This window comes from Camelus bactrianus, chromosome 15 (genome assembly GCF_048773025.1).
Source record: "Camelus bactrianus isolate YW-2024 breed Bactrian camel chromosome 15, ASM4877302v1, whole genome shotgun sequence".
In the NCBI taxonomy this organism is placed as follows: domain Eukaryota; kingdom Metazoa; phylum Chordata; class Mammalia; order Artiodactyla; family Camelidae; genus Camelus; species Camelus bactrianus.
This window is the reverse complement of record NC_133553.1, coordinates 16,379,651-16,403,388: the sequence shown is the minus strand read 5'-3', so window position 1 is coordinate 16,403,388 and position 23,738 is coordinate 16,379,651. Positions and strand designations below refer to the sequence as shown.

Genomic DNA, 23,738 nt, shown 5'->3' with positions numbered 1-23,738 from the left:
AGATGTCACCATAAGTGGTCAGTGGCAGACCCCTGATCTTGTCAAATCAGTGATGAGTCAAATCATGAGTGATGCTCTGAGAGAAAAGAGAGGTCACCAGGGATTGAGCCATGGGGACAGGGTCTATTAAAGTGCTCTCAATACTGAAATGCAAAACCAACCCAAAATGTCTGAGCCAAGAGCGGGGACTTCAGGCTCACCTGAGACGTCCAGAGGGAAGACGGCCTCCAGTCTGTCGGCCCTTGGGGCCCAACAATGTCAACATGGATTTAGTTTCTCCTCCGGTTTGCTGCTTATGGTGGCAGGTGGCGCTTCAGCCTGGTTCTCCTTAGATGGCCAAATGGAGACACCCGCTCCAGACTTCAGAACTTTCCACATTACCATCCAGAAGGGCCTTCACCGTCTGCCTCTGAGCAACACTGTAGCAAGCATCTTGGCAACTGTGATAAGAGCCCGTCCCTCTGCCCTGCAGTGGGGAAGGGAGGTGAAGGGCGAGTGGTCAGAACTCCCTGGTGGGGACTGGGGGATGCTGGTAATCACGACGCCTCAGAGAGTTTCATGGGAAAGAGGGAATTCAGAATCTTGGGAGAGTCCAATGCTCCATAAGGAGGAGCAAAGTGTGATCTCTCGTCCATGTTCACAGGGAAGCTTGGGACAAAGCCAGATGCCAAATCTGCAGAAGCCAGACAGCACAGGTCCAAGCCCAGCTCTGTCCCTTACTGGCTGGGAGACCTCCAGCCAAGTGTCGAGCTTCCTCTGCGAAATGGGAAGAACAACAGCCCCTGCGTCCCAGGTGGCTGTGAGGGTGGGATGAGCTGTTTAACGTGGACCCGCTCAGCACAGTGCCTCGTCCCCTCTCAGGGCTCCATCATGGACGGCACCACTGGCCCTGGGTCAGGGGCCTTCCCACGGAAGCATTCCACCTGCACAGGCGCTGGAAAAATGCAAAAAGGGGAAGGGGCAAAAAGAAACAGGGAATTACATGTACAGGGTTGGGAGGGGGGAATACTTAGAGACCAGCGTTACAGAAGGAGAACTTTCCCAAATGGTAAGGAAAAGCGAACAGAGCTTGGGGAGGTGGTTTGGGACTGGTGAATAGAGAGCTGGAACACCAGGCTTGAGCGGCTGGGCTTTAGGACTTCTACACGGCGTTCCTTAGGTTGTTAAAGCAGGTCCAAAAGTAGCTGAGCCACTCCCACCGCGCTGACCACCTCCCAGAGGCAGACGCATGCACGGCGGGGCCAGAGCCTCCCCGAGAAGCGGCCTTTTATACTTATGCAAATAACAGGTCTCAGCTCTGGCGCTCTGTGGGGAGTCAGCGTATGTGTCCACTCTGCTGGCCCACGGTGCCCCTGTTTGTGGTCCAGCGTTACCCTGGCTATTTCTGGGAGGGTGTTTTTGGATGAGACTAACATTTAAATCAGTGACTTTTTCTCAAGCAGACTGCCCTCTGCAGTGTGGGTGGGCTTCATCCAATCAGGTGACGGCCTTGAGAAACCGCAAAGATGGGTCTCCCTCAAGTGAGATGGAGTTCTGCTCCAGATGGCCCTCAGACTTCATCCTCAGCCCCTGCTCTTCCCCTGTCTCCAGCCTGCTGGGCTACCCCCTCAGATGTTTTTGGACTTGGCCAAGCTCCCACAGTCACCTGAGCCAATTCCTTATGACACGTGTCTTTCTGTATCCATCCTCATCCCCTTCGTTCTGTTTCTTGGAGAATCCTGTCTAGTACACCTTCTGATCCAGCTGTCTTGTAAGAGGAGTTCCATAAGTGAAATTTGATCAGGGGAATGCTGGTCCCTGGCAGTACTAAGGTGCATCCATCGCCTCCCTGTAACCCTTTGGGACGCCCAGTTTGTTACTCTCCCAGATCACCATCTGGGCCAACTGTGCAACTTCCGCTGGCCTGGGGTCCACACAGGACCACCTCTGGCCAGGTGGCAGTCCTGGAAGGGCGCTGATTGTCACTCACTGGGTTTCTGTGGGGCAAGAGCTAACTGAGCTTCCTGGGCCTGGTCAGTTTCTCAAGTGCTTTCTACCTGCAGAACTTCCCGCCAGCCTTGGACTTTAAACCATCTCACCTTGGGTTCTCCTTAAGCCACCGTCTGCTCTGGCTCAGGTCTGGTCCAGTCTATGGGCAGCAGCTCCCACTGCAACTGAACTTGGTTTCCATTCTTCTTTCTCTTGGAAGTACACAAGCACTGCTCCTCACCATCTAATCAGCATGACTAATCATTCTGAAGTAGGGTGCCATCTTCTCTGGTCTTCCCGTCCCATCTGTGCATCTTCATCAACATTCCAATTCTGAGAAGCCTTCTCCATCCATAATCTCTTGTATTCAAGAGATAATAATTCCCCTCAGATTACACAGGGGCTAGGGTTTGTGTGTGTGTGTGTGTGTGTGTGTATTTAATCAGTTCTCCGCAATTATATGAGCGATGTCCTTTTAGTTTTATTTTCCGTTATCTCTTGCAGAACATCTCCATCTTCTGTTTTATTTTGTATGTTAAAGCTTACAACAAACCATCAGTCCCAACCTAGGTTTCTCCTTTTCCTCTCCATCCTTTCGCATCCAGTCCCAAGGCCTTGTACCACTTGAGGCCAGTGTTAATGTCAGGCAATTTAAGTCTGCAGGTCTCACAAAGCTTTGCAAATGTTAATTAAGCAACAGAACGCTTTTTATGAAGCGAGGATTATGGCCCTCGCTTCACAGGTAAAAATCCAAACACACAAAGCCTGAATGCCATCACCACCTGCTCATGACTTGAGAAATGCCATCGTTTCACACTGCGTGGTGACATCAGTGGCACTGAGCTTGTCAGTGCCATGGCCCCACTTTCCAGAAGATAAGATGGACTGAGAGGTCTGGACGGTATTAAGTACTCAGACTGCTTGTTATTTACAGACCTACTGGCGTTCTCATTTTTCTTTATTTTCTCACTGTCCCCTTCCCTATGGCAACGATGCTCAAAGAGCAAGCAATGAAAACTCAAGGTGTGACAAGGGTGTGTTCATTCTTATTACTTGGTATGGAGACTCCGATTTCTGCTGAGGTAATTTTTGTTTTGCGTTGATGCCCTCACTGGTTTAGGGCCAAGGGTCTCGGAGGCTGGTCTGTGGCCCCATAACCTCAGAATTGGCTGATACAGTGATTAGAAAAATAGTTTCCAGGTCTCATTCCAAGCCCACTGAATTAATATTTTGGGAAGTGGGCCCAGAGGTCTGTAATTCTGAGTATGTGATTTCGATGTTTGGTATGGCTGAAAACCAGATTCGTGTTTCATGACACGCTATGTTCTCTGTATTATTGCTGTAATATGCTTATGTTTGTGCAATTAATGAAGTCTGTCAATTGAAAGAGGAAGACAATTTTTTTTCAAAGAATTATATTAAACTTGAGTTTGAGAATTTCCTAATCTGGAAAATAATTGCTTCTGCTCTCCCCTGTTATAAAGTGCAACACAGACCATCCCTCAAACAACAGAAAAACACAGGGCCGAGGGCCCTTTAGTTTGGGCCACTGGGTGTCTGAAAGATTGGGAACGTGAGTAACCTCAGTTAGGCCTGGCTGTCCAGCGTCCACCGGCCACACGGCGTCTGGCTGGCTTCCCCACTCCTTCATTTATGCGACCAGTCAGCTCTGAAAGCCTACATTTGTACAATGCCTCCCAACAGTCCCTCTGACTGTAAATAAAAAGTGCCTGTTTGTATTATTTGTTAGACCTGGAAGGAACCTCAAATACAATCTAGTTCAGCACCAGTTTATGCATTCAGAAAACAGAAGACCAGAGAGGCAAAGCAAGTTACCTAACACAGCACAGCTGAACGGGAGACTCGACAGAATCAGAATTCACCTCCCTACCTCTTCATCCACGGTCCCTTTCTGAATGGCATGCCGTCTCTTCTCTGTTCCTGAACAGAGGCCTCTAATCTTGCCACATGAAGCAATCTTATCCATGAAATTTTTTGAGCCATCACTGCCCACCTCCCATATATGTATCATTTTCCAAATGAAATACATGTGCCAGTGACCCCACTACGCTGTACACCAGAAATTAACACGTTGTAAATCAACTATACTTCAATAAAATTAAAAAAAATCATGAGATTTTTGTCTATTGGAATTGCTCCTCTGCAGTGTTTTAAAGAGGTCTCATCTATCTACACGTGAACGACATTCTCCATGTGAGTCCCAGCAGGAAGCCACGTCTGAGAACCAGCTCCGGAAGGGTCCCCCCAAACATCAGGACACTGCCCCACCGCATCTTCACTTCCTCCAGAGAGCGGAAGAGGGGAGGCAAGGTCATGGTGGTCACCCCGGCTCCTTCTGCTCTTTCTGCTCTAGAGCTGAGCAGGCTTCTGCTCTGACACCTGCTGATTCCCTCACCGGGTTTTTGACCCTCTCCCCGCCATGTTCCCTCGCTACGTCCCCCCACATGGCACAGAGCTTCCCAATCCAGGTTTCACGTCTGAGTAGTGCATTCAGGGCACGTGTTAGGGAGCTCCCACCAGGCTTCAGCGCCAGAATCTGGGGTCACGGGGCCCCACAAGGTAGAAAGGTCCCTGCCCTCAAAGGACGACGGCCCGAGGCAGTACCTCTGATTCACTGAGTTTTTCCCTTTGTGGGCCAAGGACCTCCTGGTTTCCCCAGGCGAAGCGGGAGCACCGCCCTCTCCCGCAGCTCGCCCAGGGACACGCAGCGGACACACAGCTGAAACCCACAACCCGGTCTCCCGCGAAGGAGCTGGGCCCCGCGCGCATGCGCAGTCCCTCCCACCGCCCACTCCCCTCAGGGGCGGGGACCAAGTGGGTCTTTCCATCCCACACGGGAAGGAGGGGGGCGCCGGCACTGGACACGCGCCGGCCAGGCCCGCAGGGTTGTCTGGGCTCACCCCGGGGGGGCCCTGCACAGCAAGGACGTCTCTCTATCGCTGTTTTTTCCAACCTCTGAAATATTAAATGTCCCCAAAAGACGGCTCCTGATCTCCCTCCAACAGCCCCCTCCCCTCCGTCTCCAAACCCATTAATGTCACATCGACCAAGCGAAAAATCAGATTTACAGACTCTACCCTTTCTTTTCCCTGCCTCCTTTTTCTTCCCCTTAATCCAGGCACAGCCAGATTCCTCTTCTTCCTCTCCCTCGCTCACTCGGTATTCATGCTCCTGCTCCCTCGCCCTCCGAGGTCACCTCCACGTGGTTGGCTGCGCTCGCTCAACCCGGGGTCACCGGCCACGGCATCCCAGGTCGGCGCCGGCTTTGCCGGGGTGACTGGTCATCTTGTCAGTCCCGCAGGCTTCACCCCGAGGTTTCTCTGACTCGCTGTGCGTCTGGCTGCACTGACTGGGAAAGGCCTTGTCTCCATTCCTCCCGCCCAAGCCCCTCAGCATCCTTGTGACGCAGCCCAGAGGCCTGCTGAACAAGTGTTTCTAAGCAATCTCATCTGCTCAGGTTCCTGCATCGCACAGACGCGGGCTGCGAGGTGGAACCCGAGCCTGGCGTGGTGCTGGCCCCGGCTGCCCTGGCCTCCCCGCTTGGCCCACAGCAATGTCCACTTTTGCCTTTTTGGCTGATGGGCTCCCCGAAGGCTTCACTTGTACCAACTCCTGCTAGCTCTTGGACCAAAGTACCTTCTTCTGTTTCTATTTATAAAACACCAGCAGGTGAAAACAGTTTAGGCAAAAATGATGCTTCTAGAACTTTCTGGTTTGATTGAAAATGATGTTGAGTAGAAGTATTTAAGACAAAATTTCATACTCCCCAGCCTTGTTAAATAGGCCATAAATGAACACGACTTAAGCTTTTTCTGATGACTCAGTGTCACCGCTATAAACACTGATTTCTGAAAAGTGATATAACACATTGAGCCACTCAGTCACCTGAGTAGACCTGTTCACCCTCACACAAAATGACTCCAGAGCTTTGAGCTATTTGTTTGGTTTTTTATATATATATATATATAAATATATATATATATATTTCTTATGAATCTCTCTCCTCCTCTTTTTTTCTTCATTGCTGCTTCTTTAGGTCCCATATTCACTCTTGTGGATTTTGACATTCTGAGTTAGAAAAGCAGAATTTTACCTACGAGGGACAAAATCATACTTGAGGGCCTCTTCATTTTGAAATGCCACCTGCTGAGTCAAATCAGTCCTAATCTACAGTGATCATGAGAACGTCTGTGCTAAGGGACAGGGCACCTTGAAGGGCTGTTTATTGGTAAAGGAGTCGTGACACACTTGAGCGATGAAGATGAATGAGGAATCTTGTGTCATCCTGACGCTGTAAAGCTCTGCAGACGTAAAGCAGTTCTCAAACACACCTTTAATATAACGATTTCTTAAAAATGATCCTAACATTTCAGCGGGTAGCTCCAATGTCCTGTGTGTGACTGTGGATAGGCTTGACATTTCTTCCTATTTTTACCATTTCTTAAAACATTTCTTTTTCCCTATTGTGCATTGTACTGAACTCTGTTTATTTTCCGACATTTAACACACCATCTTCCCTCTTCAGCTATTTAAACAGTTTTTAACTTTACTTCCTGGATTCAAAGAAATACAGACCCACTCAAATAATCCCAAAGAAATCGGGGTCTAGTGTGATTTTGGTTTGGCCGCATTTAAGAGAAAACCTGAGTGTCACTTACCTCAAACATGAACCGGGGTTGGCTAGGGGTTGGCGGCTGGTTAAGGATCCTGGAATTCCTTTCCCTTCGGCTTCATGTTCACACCTGTGGCTCCGGACATCACATCTGTATCCCAGACGGAAGGAAGGAACATCTGCAGAAGGACACATGTCTATCCCACGTGCTTCCTTGTAGAGATGTCTTCCTGGAGGTCTCACTGAGCAACCTGAGTAACATCTCCCTGCTCAGGACCATGTCGCAAGTCACCTCTCTACAAGGGAATCTACTTTATCTGGCTGGTCATGTTGTGACTGAAACCAAAGTGAGTTTTTTTAGTAAAGAAGAATGGCCAGATAACTATTGGGTAGGCTGCCTGCAGCCTCTGGTTTTACGTATTAAACCTCACTGGGCTGGGGCCAGTAAGCACCAGGAGCTGCCCTCCAGACACTGGGAGCCCTCTCTCAGGAGTCACGTGACTCTCCCACCTGCTGCTCCCTCCTGAGCTCCTGTTTCTCGGGCTTCCCCCTTTGTTTTTTACCGCATTTCAGCCTGGAATGCCTATTCCAGCCCTAACAGCCCCTCAAGACCTCTCTCCTCAAATCCTGCAGAGCACCAGGCCAGTCTGCGTGTTTCCAGCCCAAATCCGGAGAGGAGGAGTTTGAGTATTGGTTCAGACTAGCTCTTGAGAGACCAGAGTTCCAGGTTTGGAGCAAACCTGTCACCCCGAGCTACCCTTGAGCTTAGGGGCCGCAAGGCCAAGTTAGTCCAGTCAGGACACTGGGCAGAACATGGTCATTTAGTCCAGATGGAACGGAGAGTACGCAGACCGGGCTGCAAATGATGGGCACCTGTGGCATGCAAACTCAGGCTAAGTACACAGTGATGATTATTTCATAAAGAGAGAAATCTCAAGGGTCAGTCTTATCTCTCCTAATTTTGTTTTGCAGATCTGCTCGTGTGCGCCTGTTACGCTCAGATCTTGCTTTCTGTCCGATCCTAGAAGAAAAAAATCTGTAGCTCTGGGATTCGGTCCAGCCAGATGACAAAGCCTGCAGTGACCGTGAGGTGTCCTGCCAGGCCCTCCTCCCGCCCCCCGAGTCTCTAAAGATCAAAGCAGATCCTGGTTTCAATGAATGTGCTTTAACCAATGTCAAAATCAGGATTCAGTTATGTCAGATTCACCAAGCTGCATGTCTCATAAAAGCACTGACTTGCAGGTGAGGCCAGGGTCTCTTCCAGCATCATCGTCCGTCTTGGGTCAAGACACTCTGCCCAGTTGTACTACTTCTACTGTACCTTACAGACCAGCCACCACTGGGGCAGGGCACATCACCCCTTCCCTTCACTCCCCGATCCACTGGGAAAATGGCAAAGTCCAGGTTTTCACATTTTATGTTTTCCTACCAGTGACATTTTAGCCAGAGATGTCTCTTCAGTACACTTAACCACAGAACTTTTTTTAAAAATTCTATTTTTATGAAACCCACATCATTGAAAAGCAAGGAATTTAACACATAGCACCAGGAGTCCCCATAAGGAGTCTGAAACACGTTCAGGATGCTTTAGTGTTAATTTCAAGGAAAGTTATATGCCAGGTGTAACTTACACAAGGTCTATTTTTTGTTTCTTTCGAAATTTGAATCAAAATAAAATTCTACCAAAGTGAAAGACATCCTAAGATGTTCATGAATGAAGCTAAAACATGGACTGTACTATATAAGGGTGGGGTGGTGTGGCCACAGACAGCTGTCATTTGTCCTTTGGTTTGTAGTGAAAAATCAGTATCACTAAGAGCGGTTGTGTTAACTGTGCACTTGGAAATTTGTTACAACACAACACAAACGTTTCTACAAAACCAAATTTAATATACAACACACACTCACCATGTAAACACATCTTTCAAAAAAAATTTGATCATTCCAAGGATCACTTACAGGCTTCCATAAAAGTATTTTATATCAAGAATCTCAATACAGAATGATTTCTATGGCAAAATACATTTACACTGTAAACTGTTATAGAAAAAAAAAAGACACAGAGAAATGGAGTTTGCTGGTATTGAATTCAACAGCAGCAACTGCCCCTTATATATTTTTTTCTTCATTTTCTACTTCAAGCATTTCTGACAAAACATGTTTATCTACCCTTCTAGTCTCTATGGTTTATTCAGTCAGCCAGTTAAAAATCGTGAGACATTATATACCATGCTTATACCACTAGTCAGCAGCTCTCAAACCTGCCCAGAGCATTGCTTGGGGGTAGGGGGGTCCTCCTCGCCAGGCTGACGCCCAGCACTTCCCACCTGTCCCTGGTATGAACGCTGAGGACAACACTCTGCGAACTGAACAGTAGTCATCAATGCCAAACTGGAAAAAAAAAGTCACATGAAAACCACAAGTGCGGATCGATCACACAATTTTATTAGAGTCTTTTGAACAAATGTAGTCTTCTGTGAAAAACTCTTGCAAAAGAGACATTGGGGCATACTATTTTCAACCCTGAGCAATAACACTGCATACCAAGGGGGGCGGGGCGAGAAGCTGTTCCGATCGAAGCACAAGCACGGCCACCGATATGCTCTATGTGGTCAGGTTTTTACAAAAAAATACATAGTCTTCAATAAATAATGCTTAATTTTACAACTTTGATACAGCAATGTCATACACTGGTTTTTAACACACGAAACTCTGCATGCTAGATAGTCTACCCAAGACGAAGCTTTCCCATGCATTTTCTCTCCCCCAGTGCCGCTGTCAGACACACGCCATCCTCCAGCGCCCGGCCCGGGGGGCGCTCCCCTCTGCAGCACGACCCCCAGCCCTGTGCTGGCATGCAAACTCTAAAAAGGTCCCCCCACAAACCACTCAGACTTCTAAACAAAAGGGTTTTTCAGCTTTCCTGCTGCCAAACCTGGAGTGGCTCTGAAAGTAGACTTGTGCAGTGTCCTGCTGGCCTTCAGGAAGCACTGCGGGATGCCATCAGCACTGGGAGTCCCAAGCTGGAGAAGCAGGCCTCCCTTCTACAACAGTCCGTTCAAAAAAAGGTGTCGAGAACAAATGCCAAAGACTCTTAAACCTACAACATATGTACAAGAGTAAAAAGAGACAAAATGGGAAATTAATGGTAATGGCATAGAACAACATCTCTCCCTGTGTGATTCAAAGGATGGGGCACTGTGTTTCTGACCATAAGCTGCATGAAGGAGAATGTGTTAGAGGGCCCTTTGTCAGTATCTATTTGATCAAAATTCTTTATGTCGAACAGGATCCTTATTTCCAGTTGCTCTCACTCTTTTTGTTTGTTTTTTAAAGAAGGAATGTAATAGTCAAAATAAGGAAAGCATCAAAGTCACTTCCAGGACCCTAGAGTAAAATTGTTTTTTTTACACATTTGCAAACGTTTTGTCATATTGCTTTATTGTGTCATTTTCACAGATGAGAAAACCCGCGTCTACAGGACCACAGAAAAGAAGTTTGATCAAACACTGAGAAGGAAGCCTCCACATCTGCACATCTAGGTTGTTTCAATTCATTGACGGCTCCTGTGAAACCACATCTCAACGCGACCATACTGCTCTGAGTGGTTTGCTTTCTCTAACAGAGAAGTGATCTGTTTGCAACAGAAGTTCCCAAGTCCTGTACAACAGTCCTATCTGTGCGCTGGCAGAGGTATTGAATCTTTTCAGAGTTATCTCTACCCAATAGAATTATTACTTTTATACATGGAACATTATGAACGTGTTTCCCTTTGCAAGCCGTTTTATACTTTCTGCACGTTTGTGCTTTTATTGAGTATAAAAATAGGTCTCCTTTAAAATTCTGTTTAAGTTCACTAAAAAACTACTTGTTTGTGAAATTCTCTTAAAAACTCACTGCATCCACATGGAATAGATAAAACTAATCAGGCAGCTAATTGATATAGGTAGTGTTAAAAAAAATGACAATGAAAAAAAAGTGAGGATACGTGAGGATTCAAGAAAAAAGCCAGTAGGAAAGTACGATGGAAGAGAGGTAAATTTCATAAATCGTGTTTAATCTTTATTGTGATTGAAAATGTGGGCTCCACAGAAAGTGGGGGTGGGGTGGCTGAGTCGTTATCAAAGAGCAGAATTTGCCAGATCATCAGATGAAAGCGAATATGGTAGAATAAATCCAATAAACGAACAGTGAGAAAGAACCAACAATGAAAACAAGCCAGATCTCTGCAAAGCACGTGTTAAGAGTCATTCCATGGAGACGGTGACTTTGGGAGCTTGTGAATCCCTGTGTTGAACACCTAAGGCTGTCTGTGTCCCCACAGGCCTGGGCTATACAAAGGGTATTGGAAACTGACATTCCTAATGGAAATTTTATAAAATTTGGCCCTTACAAGAACTGAGAAATAGCCTGAAAAATCTTCCCTGAAGCTGTAGTAAAGAAAGTTTCTTATCTACTGATAAAATCACCAACTCAGTGAACTATTTTCGCTGGTCATCCTACATAAGAAAAAAGCACAAATATATCTGCCTCAGAAATCTGTTAAAAGCAGGGGACCACGCAGTAAAAGAGTATAAAGATTCTATAAATGGGAGAGTCCAAGAAAACCTCTCTCCAAAGTGTCCACAAGGATATATATGCCCATTAGAAGAAAAAGTAAGAATATACATATTATTAATCATATCAGAGAATAAAAAAGTTAAGGTTGATATAATATATTTATATTGAATGACTACTTTAAAATAGAGCAACTTATTTGCTTTCTTTCCCAGGTTCCTTGGGCAAGTCATTTAAGTTCTGAAGAGAAGAGCAAATGCGACTTTCTCAAACTGGAGCAATTACAAATGATTCTGGTTTCCACTCTCAGAGAAGGGAGACACAAGTCCTGCCTTTTCAGTCTTTTTCTTTCTCAAAAAAAACAACTAAATCATCCTGACTGCTATATGCATGCATATTTAAATCACTTCCCCTTGATTAACATTAAAAAGAAACACTTCTGCCCAAAACGGTTTTAAAGATTTTTTTTTTTCCCAGCTAAAGGGTAATCTTTCTACAAATAATTTGCCCTGTGACTGTAGTCATTCATAACATACATATTTGCAAAGCACAGTTTAAATACACTGCCTTTATTAGCAATATATATTTTTTAATAAAAAGGATGCATGCCAGAGTGTAAGAACTAGATTATTTCCACAGTCTAAAGAATTAATAAGAGAATGCTGGTTTTTAAAGATGGAAATCTTAGCAAAATGCCATCTAAGTCTGTGAACTAGTTATAAACAGCAGGATCCGCACTGGCTAGGCTGCAGAGCACTCGGCGCCCCTCCCCCCACCACGTTGCCATTTAAAAATATTCTGTCAATGCTTAGTTAAAAATAAGACTTACTTAAGAGACCAAAAAAATGCAATCCAACTTTTATTGAAGACTATCCAGTGGCAAGAATACCTGTGTATTATATTATGCTTTAGACATTCAATAAAGAATTCATTAAGAATGATTTTTCACAATGCAGTCATCAAAACAGCCTTAAATAGTGTTAAAAGCGCATTCGAGCGCCCGTCCTGAGTTCTAACAGGTTTTTAATTTCAGGTCGCCGATCATCTATTTTCTTCTCTTCTTTTACTATCAAGAACTTAGGCTACATAGTTTTGTTTTTTTTAATTTATCAAGACTATTAGTTTTCATTCTAAAGCCAAATTATTACGTCACTGATTTCCTTAACTCAGTTTCTACCTCACCACAGAAAATGTCCGATTCATTTATAATTGAAACATAAAATACATGCAGAGGTTTCTGTTTTTCAAAATACATAGACTCAGCCTTATAAATGGGTCTGTGTTGTCAACAAGTTTTAGAACTGCAGCAGAGGGCCGCCACGTAAAATCACCAGCACAGAGAACTGTCAATTGTAAACTGCTGGTTCAATTATTCGTGGCTAAAATAAATGTCCCACCAATGACTACATCAGTCTATCATGTTGGGGGGAGGGGAGGAAGGTAAATAATTCCAGAAATCCAATTCTATATTGAGAACCTTGTTAACACCATCCGCCCTTTCTCCTCCCAAGTGTACTGCTGAAATCTGAGGGTTCCTAGAAATGAAACAGCCACAGACAAGAAATCTGTCCAGCCTCAGCAAAAGCTCGCTGGCTTCACATCCCAGGACTGAGGGCTGGGGCGGAGGCTAGCCCCGAAGGGGAGGGAGGCTGGGGAAAGCTGGCGCTGGGAGCACAGGGGCAAAAGGGGCAGGGGAGTGGGAGGCGAGGAAGAAAGGGTGCGGGCCCTCTTTGGCCTAGCGGCTCCCAGTAGTGAGTGGATGCTTCCATTTGGCCTGCCCAATTCTCTGTAAGACGGCGATACCAAATCTTGATAAATCATCTCAGTAGGTTAGGAAGACAGTCGTGCTGATTTTGCACCGAGTTTCAGTTAGCCACTGAAAACCTCCCCCACCGCGGGCGCCTCAGCTCTGAGAGGGAGAACACGATGGCTGGCGCTCTGGGCCTCCCCGCAGCCTCCCTGCCTCCCTCGGCGCGGCCCCCAGGGAAAGGGGGGCGGAAGGCGCGAAAGGGGAGCCGGAGCCAGGGGCGCGCGTGCCCGTCCGCCAGGGCCCGGTGACACGGCTGGGTCTGGAAAAACGAGTGGAGGAGGAAAGGGTAGACTGGCCGGACACAGTCCGCAGCGAGCCCCCAAGGAAGCAGCTGGAGAAGGAGAATCGATCAAGAAGCCGAAACCACCTTCCCGGAGGCAAATTCCGAAGCGGCCCCCGAGCCCCAGCGCTGCAAGGGCGCTGGGTGCCGGGGTGCGGCCCGCGCCTCCTCCCGGGATGGCTTTCTTCCTCCCGCCGCACAGCCCGGCGGCTCCCCTCCCCAGCCGGCGGGCCTCCCGGCCCCGGCTCGGGTATCCCGCGCGGGCCCAGGCCCCAGGGCGGGGTGTACCGAGGCGCACACGGCCAAGGCCGCCTCCCAGGCACTCTCAGCACCTCCATACCCTTCGGGGGCTCGGCCCGCGTGGACGCCCCGGGGACCGCGGCTCCGGTGGCCTAGTGGCCGTGCTATGTTCCCCCCGCGGACCTGGGCTAACTCTCCGCGCCTTCCTTCCGCAGCCTGGGAGCCGCCGCGCCCCGCGCTCCCGCCGCCCCGAGGGCACAGGGAAGAAAAGACACCGGCCACGACCACCTCTCCCCTGCCCCAGGCAGCGCTCGAGATCGAGAACTGTGGCCGCGCTTCCCACCAGCATCCACCTCTGCGCACACGCGGAGATGCAGCATCCAAAAAAAAAAAAAAAAAAAAAAAAAAAATTCAAAATTGGAAAAGGCTGTCCCCATCCAATGAGGAGGGAGAACGGCAGGGATCTTAGCGCCCTCAGCGCTGGCCGCCCTTGGGCGGCTGTCACCGAGACGCGCAACCCAGGCAGAGAACGCGGACCACCCCCCACCTCCCACCAAGCCCAGGACACTGACCGCGCGCTGGTCACCCGGTCCTCGCCGAGCCTGCCCCTCCCGGCCTGCTCCCTGAACCTCTCCGCGCCGCCCCGAAGCCAGCCAGGATGGGTGGGGAGAGGGGACGGGAGTCGAGGAGGTAAGAAAGGAAATGGGGGTGGGGAGGAAAAGGAAGGCAGAGAGAATCCTCCTCCTTGGTTTTTAATAACTAGCGAGAGAAGGAAGGGAGAAAACGAAATCGGCCTGCCCATGGAGCACTTTCAGCCTAAGCCCCCTAAATGTGGAATTCTCTTACGCCACCTCCCACCGGTGCACACAAGGGCCTTGTCACTGAATGCGCTGCGACAACAGAACCGCCAGTACGACTTCCATAGAGACTATTGGCGATGCGAGTTTCTATCAGTTCCAGCTGATTTATTAAAATTGTCAAGATACAGACTTCCAGCACAAAAAAAAAAAAAAAAAAAAAAACAGGCAATGATGTCGACAGTGCATTGAGTCTGCTTTGCCACCATTTGCTACAAAATATGCAGATGGTCTGTACTTTATTTAGATTATATTGCACAAAATGAGAAACTTTTTAAACTATGTGCCTTTTTTTTTTCTTTTTGCTAAAAATCGAGAATCCAGTTTCAAACCTTCCATCTGGGGCCCCATCCACATATCACAGCGCATGAGATACATAAAGTCCTACTATAGTACAGTACATATACAATCTTTAAACTAAGATAACAGCTCTGAGGTCTATATCACCATTTTCAATAAATCTTTACCTACAAATATTGAACAAATCTCTACTATAGCTGTACAAAAGAAAGTTTGCTTTTTTTAAACCACAAGGCCTTTAGATGCAAGGATTATTTTAAAATTTTAATCCTTTTTAAACCAGGACATAACGTACCAACATACTTGCATGCTAAAAAACAGAGGAAAAAAAAAAAGAAATCAAAAGGGAAGAAGTGCCTGAAAGTCTTACTGAAAAAACACAGCAAGAATGTTCCCTTTTCACTGTACAAAAATACGCCTGAAAATATATTAATTTTTAAAAAAGACTGAGGTCTGTTATGTATCAAAAATGTTTCAATACCTTTTGTACTGAGGTCTAGGCTGTCTGGTATTCAATCAAGGAGGTATAAGGGAACAAGTTACAAAAAAAAAGTTGGCAAGTAGAAATCACATTTGTAAAACCATAAACAATTTGATCTGAAAAGTAAACTCTGATCTTAAGTCAGTTCACAGTTTTGTTTTTTTTTTTTTGTAAGCGTTTGTACAGTCTGCATTTTTTCAAGCTCCCTGCAGTTTTGTTAAGAATCGGATGCATAGAAGACATCAGTTTTCTCCCTCCAAAAAAATAAAATAAAATAAAAAATTTGCCATGGTCCCTTTTTTTGTTTTTGTGTTTGTTTTAAAAAAAATCACCAGTTCTTTAAGATCTCTTAAGGAGAAAAAAAAAAAAAAATCTCCAACCAACTCCCTAGCGTTAACAGTTGTGCTGCCCAAAGGGTCCTCTCCAGACGTCTTCCAGACTTCAAAGACCGACAAGCTTCAAACAGCGCCTTCCGGAGCGGGTCCTCCCTCCCCTCCCCCGCCCCGTCCCCTCCGCCTTTGTTGCAATCGCGAATTTCAGGAAAAAGAAATAGTAATTACAAAAACACATTTTGGGGGGGGAATCACAACTCCAGACTAGGTATGCAACTACCTTGAGACACGATAAAGGAAGGGGGGGGCAAAAAAAGGACAGGGAAAATGTTTAAAAACTACTCATTTCACTTTAACTCCACCAACATTTTCATCTTTTCCAATTTCTTTGTCACGACATCATATCAATATCAGCATCTTCTTCTCTCCCCTCCACCCTACCACCACCACCATCGACACCACCACCACCACCACCACCACCACCACCACCACCATCATCACGACCACCACGACTTCCTCCCAAGGAACCCTGCTCTGCACCCGCTGAGAGAAAGAGCGAGAAGCCGGGCGCCCCTCTCAATACGTGAACACCAGGTCGGAGAAGTTCGCCTCCAGCCAGTCCCCCGCGATCATCTCGCTCAGCTCAGGCGTGCAGTAGTCGGGGAACTCGAAGTGGGAGCCCAGGCTGCCCTCGCTGAACGAATCCAAATCCTTATCCACCAGAGACAGGGACAGGTTCCCGGCCGCCGCGCCGCCCCCCAGCTGCTGCTCGCTGGAGCTGTGCGCGCTTTGGGAGAAATTCAAGCTCAGGTCGAACATCAGGTCGTCGGCGTCCTCGCCACTGCTGCTGCTGCCGCCACTGCTGCTGCTGGACGAGGAGGACGAGGAGGTGGAGACGGAGCGCGAGGACGCGGGCGAAAGCGCGGGCTGCGCCAGCGGCGGCGGGTGCTGCTTGGTGATGTTCTTGAAGCTGTAGTAGAGGCGGCTGCCGCCCCCCGCGCCCGAGGTGGCGCCGGCCCGCACCTCGTCGTAGAGGCTCGCGCCCTCGGGGGACTCGGCCGAGCTGCTCAGCGTGGGGCTGGCGGGCACTTTGGCGACGTTGTAGCGTCTCAGCAGCTGCGGCGGCTGCTGCCCAGGCGGCTGCAGGAGCTGCGGGTGCGGCGGCTCCTCGTCCTCCTCGTCCGCCTCCTGCTTGATCCGCAGCTGCAGCTCGTCGTCGTCCTCGTCGTCCTCGTCGTCCTCGTCCAGGAACACGCACTTGACCGTCTTGCCCGCGCCGCTGCCGCCGCCGCCGCCCGCGCCGCTCACGCGCAGGCTGCCGAGCACGTAGTCGTCCCCCGCGCCGCCGTAGTCCCCGGGCTGGGCCGCTTTGCCCGCGCCGGCCTTGGCGCCGCCGGCCGCGGGGGCCGCGGGGGCCTTGAGCTTGCCGCATTTCTTGCTCGAGCCCTTGGAGGTCTTGGCGCCGCCCGCGCCGCCGCCCGCGCCCCCGCCGCCGCCGCCGCCCGCCGCGCTCTTCTCCGGGCTCTGGCCCGCGCTGGGCTTGGCCGAGGGGTCCATTTTGGGCTTTTTCCGGGGCCGGTACTTGTAGTCGGGATAGTCGGCCATGTGCTTGAGCCGCAGCCGCTCCGCCTCCCGGATGAACGGGATCTTCTCGCTGTCCTTCAGCATTTTCCACCGCTTGCCCAGCCTCTTGGAGATCTCGGCGTTATGCATGTCCGGAGACTGCTCCATGATCTTCCTGCGCTCGATCTTGGACCACACCATGAACGCGTTCATCGGCCTCTTAATGTGGCCCGACGCCGTCTTGCACCAGTCCGGGTCGCTCTCGTCCAGGGCCACCGGGCTGCAAGCCATGAATTCGCCCTCCTCCGTGTCCAGCGCCTCCCGGGGCAGGTTGCTCTCCGCTTCCAAGCTCTCGGCCTGCTGCACCATGATCCGCTGCGGGGCTGGGCGCTCCAACCCGGGCCGCTCGGTCTCGTGCGGAGCTCCCCCTCCCCCTCTCGCCCCTCCACCTTCCCGGGCAAGTTGCAAAGTCCTCGGCACCCCGCGGCAGCGGCTCCCCCCCTCCCCCCCGCCCCCCCTTCCAGGCTGCACACAGCGGCTGCGGCGGCTCCGGCGGCGACAGCCGCCCGCGCGCGGGGAGCTGCGGCCGCGACGGGAGAGGCGGCGGCGGCGGCGGCAGCAGCGGCGGTCGAGGCAGCCCAGGACCCCTCTCTCCGGCTCGTGGATCCCGCCGCGAGCGCCGAACCCTGAGCACTCTCAGCCGCGCGCGCTCCTTCTGCAAAAAGTTGAGGGCTCTCTCCCAACTAGTTATCAGGGTGTCATATGGGTGACATCACTCGCCGGGCCAGCCAATGGCTGGGTGCCGGCTCCGCCCATCTCCCTTTATTAACTCCATGGCCCCTCCCCCTCCCCCCGCCCTCCGGGCTGCTTTGCGAAGATGGGGGGTGGGGGAGGAGGAGGCCTGTCTAGAAATATGTTATTTTTAAAAAAATCCGCGTGTGTGCACAGATGCGCCTCTCCCCGGGATGCTTGGGAGCCGCGCACGGCCCCGCGGCGGGCTGGAGCGCCCGGGGCGAACCGGGCTAGTCCCGGCGCCGGAGCGAACAGAGGACGAGGTCCCGGGAGAGGCCGGCGCCCCTTTGTGCCCGGTCCCCCGGAGGCGCGTCGGTGCGAGGAGACGAGGCGCGCTCACTGCCCGCGTGCGCGCGCTCGGGCACGCGCACAGCCTGAGATGGCGGGTGCAGCCCGGCCCTGCCCGGGTGGGCGCAGCTGCTCCTTGGCGCGCCCCCAGGGGCTCAGCCGCTCCCCCGCGCCGCGCGCCGCCCAAGGCCGCCTGGAGAGTCCGCTGCGCCCCCGGCCGACGGAAGGTGGCGCTTTAACACAACAACCTTCTTCGGGCACGTGGACTCCCTCCTTCTCCTTTTCTCCTTTTCTCTAAGGCAAAGAAATCCACTTAAAGCCCGAGAGGCTGTATTCTCCCTCCCCCGTTTGCATTTTCTGTTGTGTGCTTTTTCTCCGTCTGTTTTCCTTCCTCCGCGGTGTTTGGAGACGCCGCCGTGCGGGTTTGGCGGCGCCGGGGCCCCGCGCGCCCCGCCCCTGGCTGAGGCCGGAGTAACGGTCCATGGGGCTCGGCTGGGGCTGGGTCCTCGCGTTCAATCTGGCCACTCCCCAGGCTGGATCTAAACCGGGTCCGGGACCAGAGAGCTGCGGCATAGCCCCGCCCCTGCGTCACTTGCCCCCCTCCTCTCCCGCCTCTCTCCCGGTCCCCTCCCCCCAGCTCCCCCACTCCTTCCCAGTCCTCCTCGTCCTCTTTGTCCCCTCCCCCATCTCGGTCACCAGCGCCCTCCAGAGCAGCCTCGTCAAGGAGCTGGCACTCCTTCTGGGTCACTCGCTATTTTAGCTGAACAACGTCGACCGAAGAGAAAACAAGGAGCACCTCAAGTTTCAGGTCGAAATATTGCCTGTGTCAGGGGCAAGGTGGGACGGACCGCGCGTGGGACGTGGACACCGTGAGCAGGCTAGCTGAGGTCCAGCAGCCCGTGCCCCGTCGATCTTGCTCTGCTACTGCCAAACCCGTTTTCCTTTGTGTGTATTCGGTCCCTGTTTCCCATCTACGGCTATTCTGGGGATTAATTAAGAGAAAACCGCCGCATCCTATTCCTTCTCGGTCGTCATCGCCGTCTTCACACCCTCCAGTGTCGGGGAGCTGGCAACTTTGAATAGTTCCTGAGATACTGCCCAGAGGATTTCACCAGAGAAGTCAGCTGCTTAGGACTAGGAAAAATAACCAAACCTGCGTCCTTTCAGGTGCCTTCTCTGCTGGGAGGAAAAAAAAACTACTTCGTTACCTAAGCTTTGCCGCTTTTCTGACGTCTTTAATAACGTAAAATGGAACCATGTTTTCACAGATCATTTTTTTTTTAATTATCACCATCGCCCAAGCCCCCCCCCCCCCACCTATGTGCATCCTAAAGAAAAACACCGTATCCAGTACTTGTTGTATTCAGGCTAATAATGCTGGCAGTTTATTTTTAAGAGCCAAAGGAATCAAAATAATTTACAGTCATTCTTTGATGGGCTAACTTTAAGTCTGGAGAGGTATAAAACCCAAGGCAGTGTGTTGAAAATTCATCTTCACTCCTGCAAGGCAAAAACTGCATCTTGTTTTTTTCTCTCTCCTCACACATTTCCCGGCTATTCCAGCTACTGGGAACACCACGGGGTGGGGGCTGGACTGGGTGGTGACCCTACACCTCTCTACACCCCAACACACGATACATCCACACTCTAGCTAGAGGGCTTGAGATAATTTAGCTCAGTTGCAGTATTTTCCTGCAAACCACAAAGGCACCTAAGCATCTTAGGCTCTGAAAGAGAAAATGCATTTGAAAATCTGGCAAATTCAGTATAATGTGCCTTCTTCACTCTAGAGCAAAAATCAGATTTAACTATTCATTTATTTAATATTTTATGCAAAAACATTAAGATCCTTTATTTTCCTTTTTCTCTTGGCCTTTGTTGCAGAGAGTCCTAAAATCTATTCTTTGGAATACATAAGGAAGCCACATTCACATTCTACTTAAAGCATCTTTTTTTTTTCAACTTTATTTTTTATTAGGTTTAACTTTAGAATGAGCAATACGTGCGTACAGTAGGACTGAAAAATCATGGGCTTTCTGCCCATAGTGTTGCAATCTTCTTAGAGGAAATAATAAGGTAAAATTTGTTCTTTCACATGAGAAATGTACTTTGTGTTCTAAGAAAAATGGGCCATTTGCTGGGGACGGGAAAGCTGGAGGCAGGGGGTGTTTATTAGTCTGGGCTGAATGGAAGTGGTGAGGGTGAGCGGGTCAGCCCTGGGAGTCGATGAGTCTTTAATAAACAGCGGAGACTGGAAGGCTGAAGCCGGCCTTGCCGGGGTGCTCAGGAATGTGGTTGAGCAGATTTCTCCCTCTGCCACAGGCAAGGTAAGAGTTTTCAGAAGGGATTAGCTAGATTGCTATTTTTTAACATGGGTCCACCCCTCATATTAAATGTTAGCTAATTTAGTTAGGACTAGAAGTGAGGAAAAGCAAAAAAAAAAAAAAAAACCTAAATAACTCCTCTCTATTTTTTTCTTTTGGGTCCCTAAGGAACATTTTTAAATAAATATAACCTTTTTTAAAAAGAAATGGGAACGTTTTTGAGATCTGTAGGTTTCTTATGGGAACAGTCTCTGCTCATGAAAACCAGATGTTTGGAACATCAGCGGTAACCAAGTATTTAAAAGAATCTTAGGGCTTCTCAGTACACCTCTTGGAGGTCTAATTTGGTAAAATGGAAATGTATCTGCTATTTTTTAAACCACTGAATCAGGATTAGACCCACCGGTCACCTATTTATAGCCAGTATCCACATCATATTTGTGTGTATATCCATTCATGTAATCGTTTATAAGTAATATATGCAATTTTATTACTAACAATAGACATTGTTGGATATATAATTAATGTTCAGAATCTTAAGATTTGCTTTTGATTATCAGAGCTACACATGACAATTTTATGATGATTGTTGTCTTTTTACAATTACATCTTTACAAAAAAACATTTATGGGGGGTCTAGCTCAGAGGTAGAGTGCCTGCTTAGCATATACGAGGTCCTGGATTCAGTGCCCAGTACCTCCATTAAAAATATATATCTATTTATAAAGACTGTTATATAAGAGCATAAGGTATTCTACAAAATCTCTCAAAATTATGAAAACACAGTTAAAACAAATATGAAATGTTCTTTTTTCTTTTGAAGAAGAAACTTTTGCTAAGTAAATAATACACTAAAAATATCACCGGGATAATATCCGACTCACTGAATGGAATACGCCATTTTTAGAAGTGTTCTGACTCCAAGCATGTCTCTGCTGCTGAAAGGATGCTGGGCAGGGGGGCCCCTTCCCTTTCTTCTCCGGGACCTGCTGTCCTTTGCTCCTCTGTGTTCAGCTCCATCAGACCTGTCCTGAGTTAGGGTCTGAATATCTTCTGTCTACGGAACATTCCCCTTGCATGTCCCTTAGATGAGGTAATAAGTGCACGTTGAACTCAACCTACCTTCCAGGCACACACACACACACACACACACACACACACACACACACACACACACACACACACACAATTGCTCACTGCTGCTCTTCATTTATTTCCTAACTGTGAAACATACCACAACATACATGTTCATTAAAATAGACTGTGGACAGCATCTCAGAATCATTACACACACATAGACTAAAACACTGAGGTCGTCTTAGGGTGAATATTTTTGTCTCAAAGGATTTCACAAGGTCACCGTGATCTGACTCCTGCCTGACTCTCCAGATCCCAATCTTCCTCCATTCTTCTTGGCATGCTTCCGGGTTTTTTGTATTTATTCTGCACACCTGGAACTTTCCTTCCACCCAATCTTTGTGTTTGGAGCCATTCACTGGGCTCGACCTTAGGTGTGACACCCCTCCCCGCCACAAACAGGCTGCCATGACCGTCAGTCCCCTGCTGGCCCGTCACACGGCAGTAGCTGAGGTAATCTTGCTATATTCTTGCTTGTTGATGCTCTGACTCTCCCAGCCGGAGAGAACGCACCATGGAGGCGGAGGGCATAGGGCAGGGACTCTGAAATGATGAAACACAATTTTATATCATGGCCAGTACACACCCTGCAGGAACCAAAGAGTCACAAATCAGCAGGTCTCCTTGTGAAGCACAATTCAGGCCATTGTCTATTCCATTTCTTTAAACAATGTTGGCTAAAGCCCACTGAGTTCACCTATTAAAGAAGTGCTGCCGAAGTTAAAACCACCGGGTTGAGAGCTGAGACTTGGAACGTTCTGCCTTGGACTGAGATTTCTGTATCTGGTGGCCTTCCTCTTACTGGTGGATATCATCATGCAGCCCTTGATTTTTATTTAATAGGAAGAAAATAATTACACAAACTGCCTCTGAAATGAATGTCCTGTCTTATTACATTAATCATATGAGCTATGTGTTCTTTTTTTTTAAAAGACAGACTATTTTTAAGAGTAGTTTTAGCAAACTCAGCAAAACTCAGTGGGAAGTACAGAGAATTACCCTGTGCCCACGGTCCCCACTCAGGCACAGCCTTCCTCTTCATCAGCATCCCCACCAGATGGTACATTTGTTAAAAGTGATGAACTTACACTGATACCTTGTTATCACCCATGTTCCGTAGTGTACATCTGGGCTCACCCTTGGTGCTGTGCATTCTCTAGGTTTTGACAAATGGGCAATGACATGTATCCATAATTATCATTTCATGCAGAGTAGTTTCAGTGCCCTAAATATATCCTTCATGCTCCCCTCTAAAAATCATCCCACTGCCTTTTTTAGTGTCTCTATAGTTTTTATTTTTCTAGAATGTCTCATACTTGGAATCACAGAGTGTGTAGCCTTTTCAGACTGGCTTCTTTCACTTGGTCGCATGCATATAAAGTTCCTCCATATCTTTTCATGGCTTGATAGCTCATTCCTTTTCAGCAGTGAATATTATTCCATTGTATGGATGTACCGCAGTGTATTTATCCATTCACCTTCTCAAGGACATTTTGGCTGCTTCCAAGTTTTGGCAATTATGAATAAAGCTGCTATAAATATTCACAGGGAGGTGTTTATGTAGTTGTAAGTTTTTGATTCTTTTGGGCAAATGCCGAGAATTATGATTGCTGGATCATCTAGTAAGAATATGTTTAATTTGGGAAAAAATTGTCAAACTGCCTTCCAAAGTGACTGTACCATTTTGCACTCCCACGAGCAATGCGTGAGAGTTCCTGTTGGACCACGTGCTCATCAGCATTTGGTGGTGTCGGTATTTGGGATTTTAGCCGTTCTGCTAGGGGTGTGCTGGCATCCCCGTGTTGTTTTAACCTGCATTTCCCTGATGACATTTGCTGTGGCGCATCCTCTCATGTGCTTACATGCTGTCTGTATATCTTCTTTGATGAGGTGTCTGTTCATGTCTTGTGCCCCTTTTTGAAACAGGTTGTTCATTTTCTTATTGCTCAGTTTTAAGAATTCTCTGTACATTTTGGACAACAGTCCTTTATCAGATGTGTCTTTTGCAGAGATTTTCCCCTAGTCTGTGGCTTGTCTTCTCATTCACTTGACAGTGTTTTTCAAGTAAGTTACTTAACCCCCCTGGTGCCTCAGTTTTCTCATGTATAAAATGGGATGGTAGTGACTACCTTATAGAACTGTTGTGTGAGCAAACACAAGTGTCTGATAAGAGTGC

The 23,738-nt window shown here is 48.6% G+C and overlaps 1 protein-coding gene across 1 annotated transcript; it reads right to left on the bottom strand.

Annotated features, from left to right (window-relative positions):
- Positions 1–9,024: 9,024 nt before the first annotated feature.
- Positions 9,025–17,540, bottom strand: SOX11 (SRY-box transcription factor 11). The gene has a single exon (XM_074341614.1). The coding sequence runs from the start codon at positions 17,388–17,390 to the stop codon at positions 16,035–16,037; it is 1,356 nt and encodes a 451-aa protein (XP_074197715.1). The 5' UTR covers positions 17,391–17,540; the 3' UTR covers positions 9,025–16,034.
- Between the last annotated feature and the right edge of the window lie 6,198 nt (positions 17,541–23,738).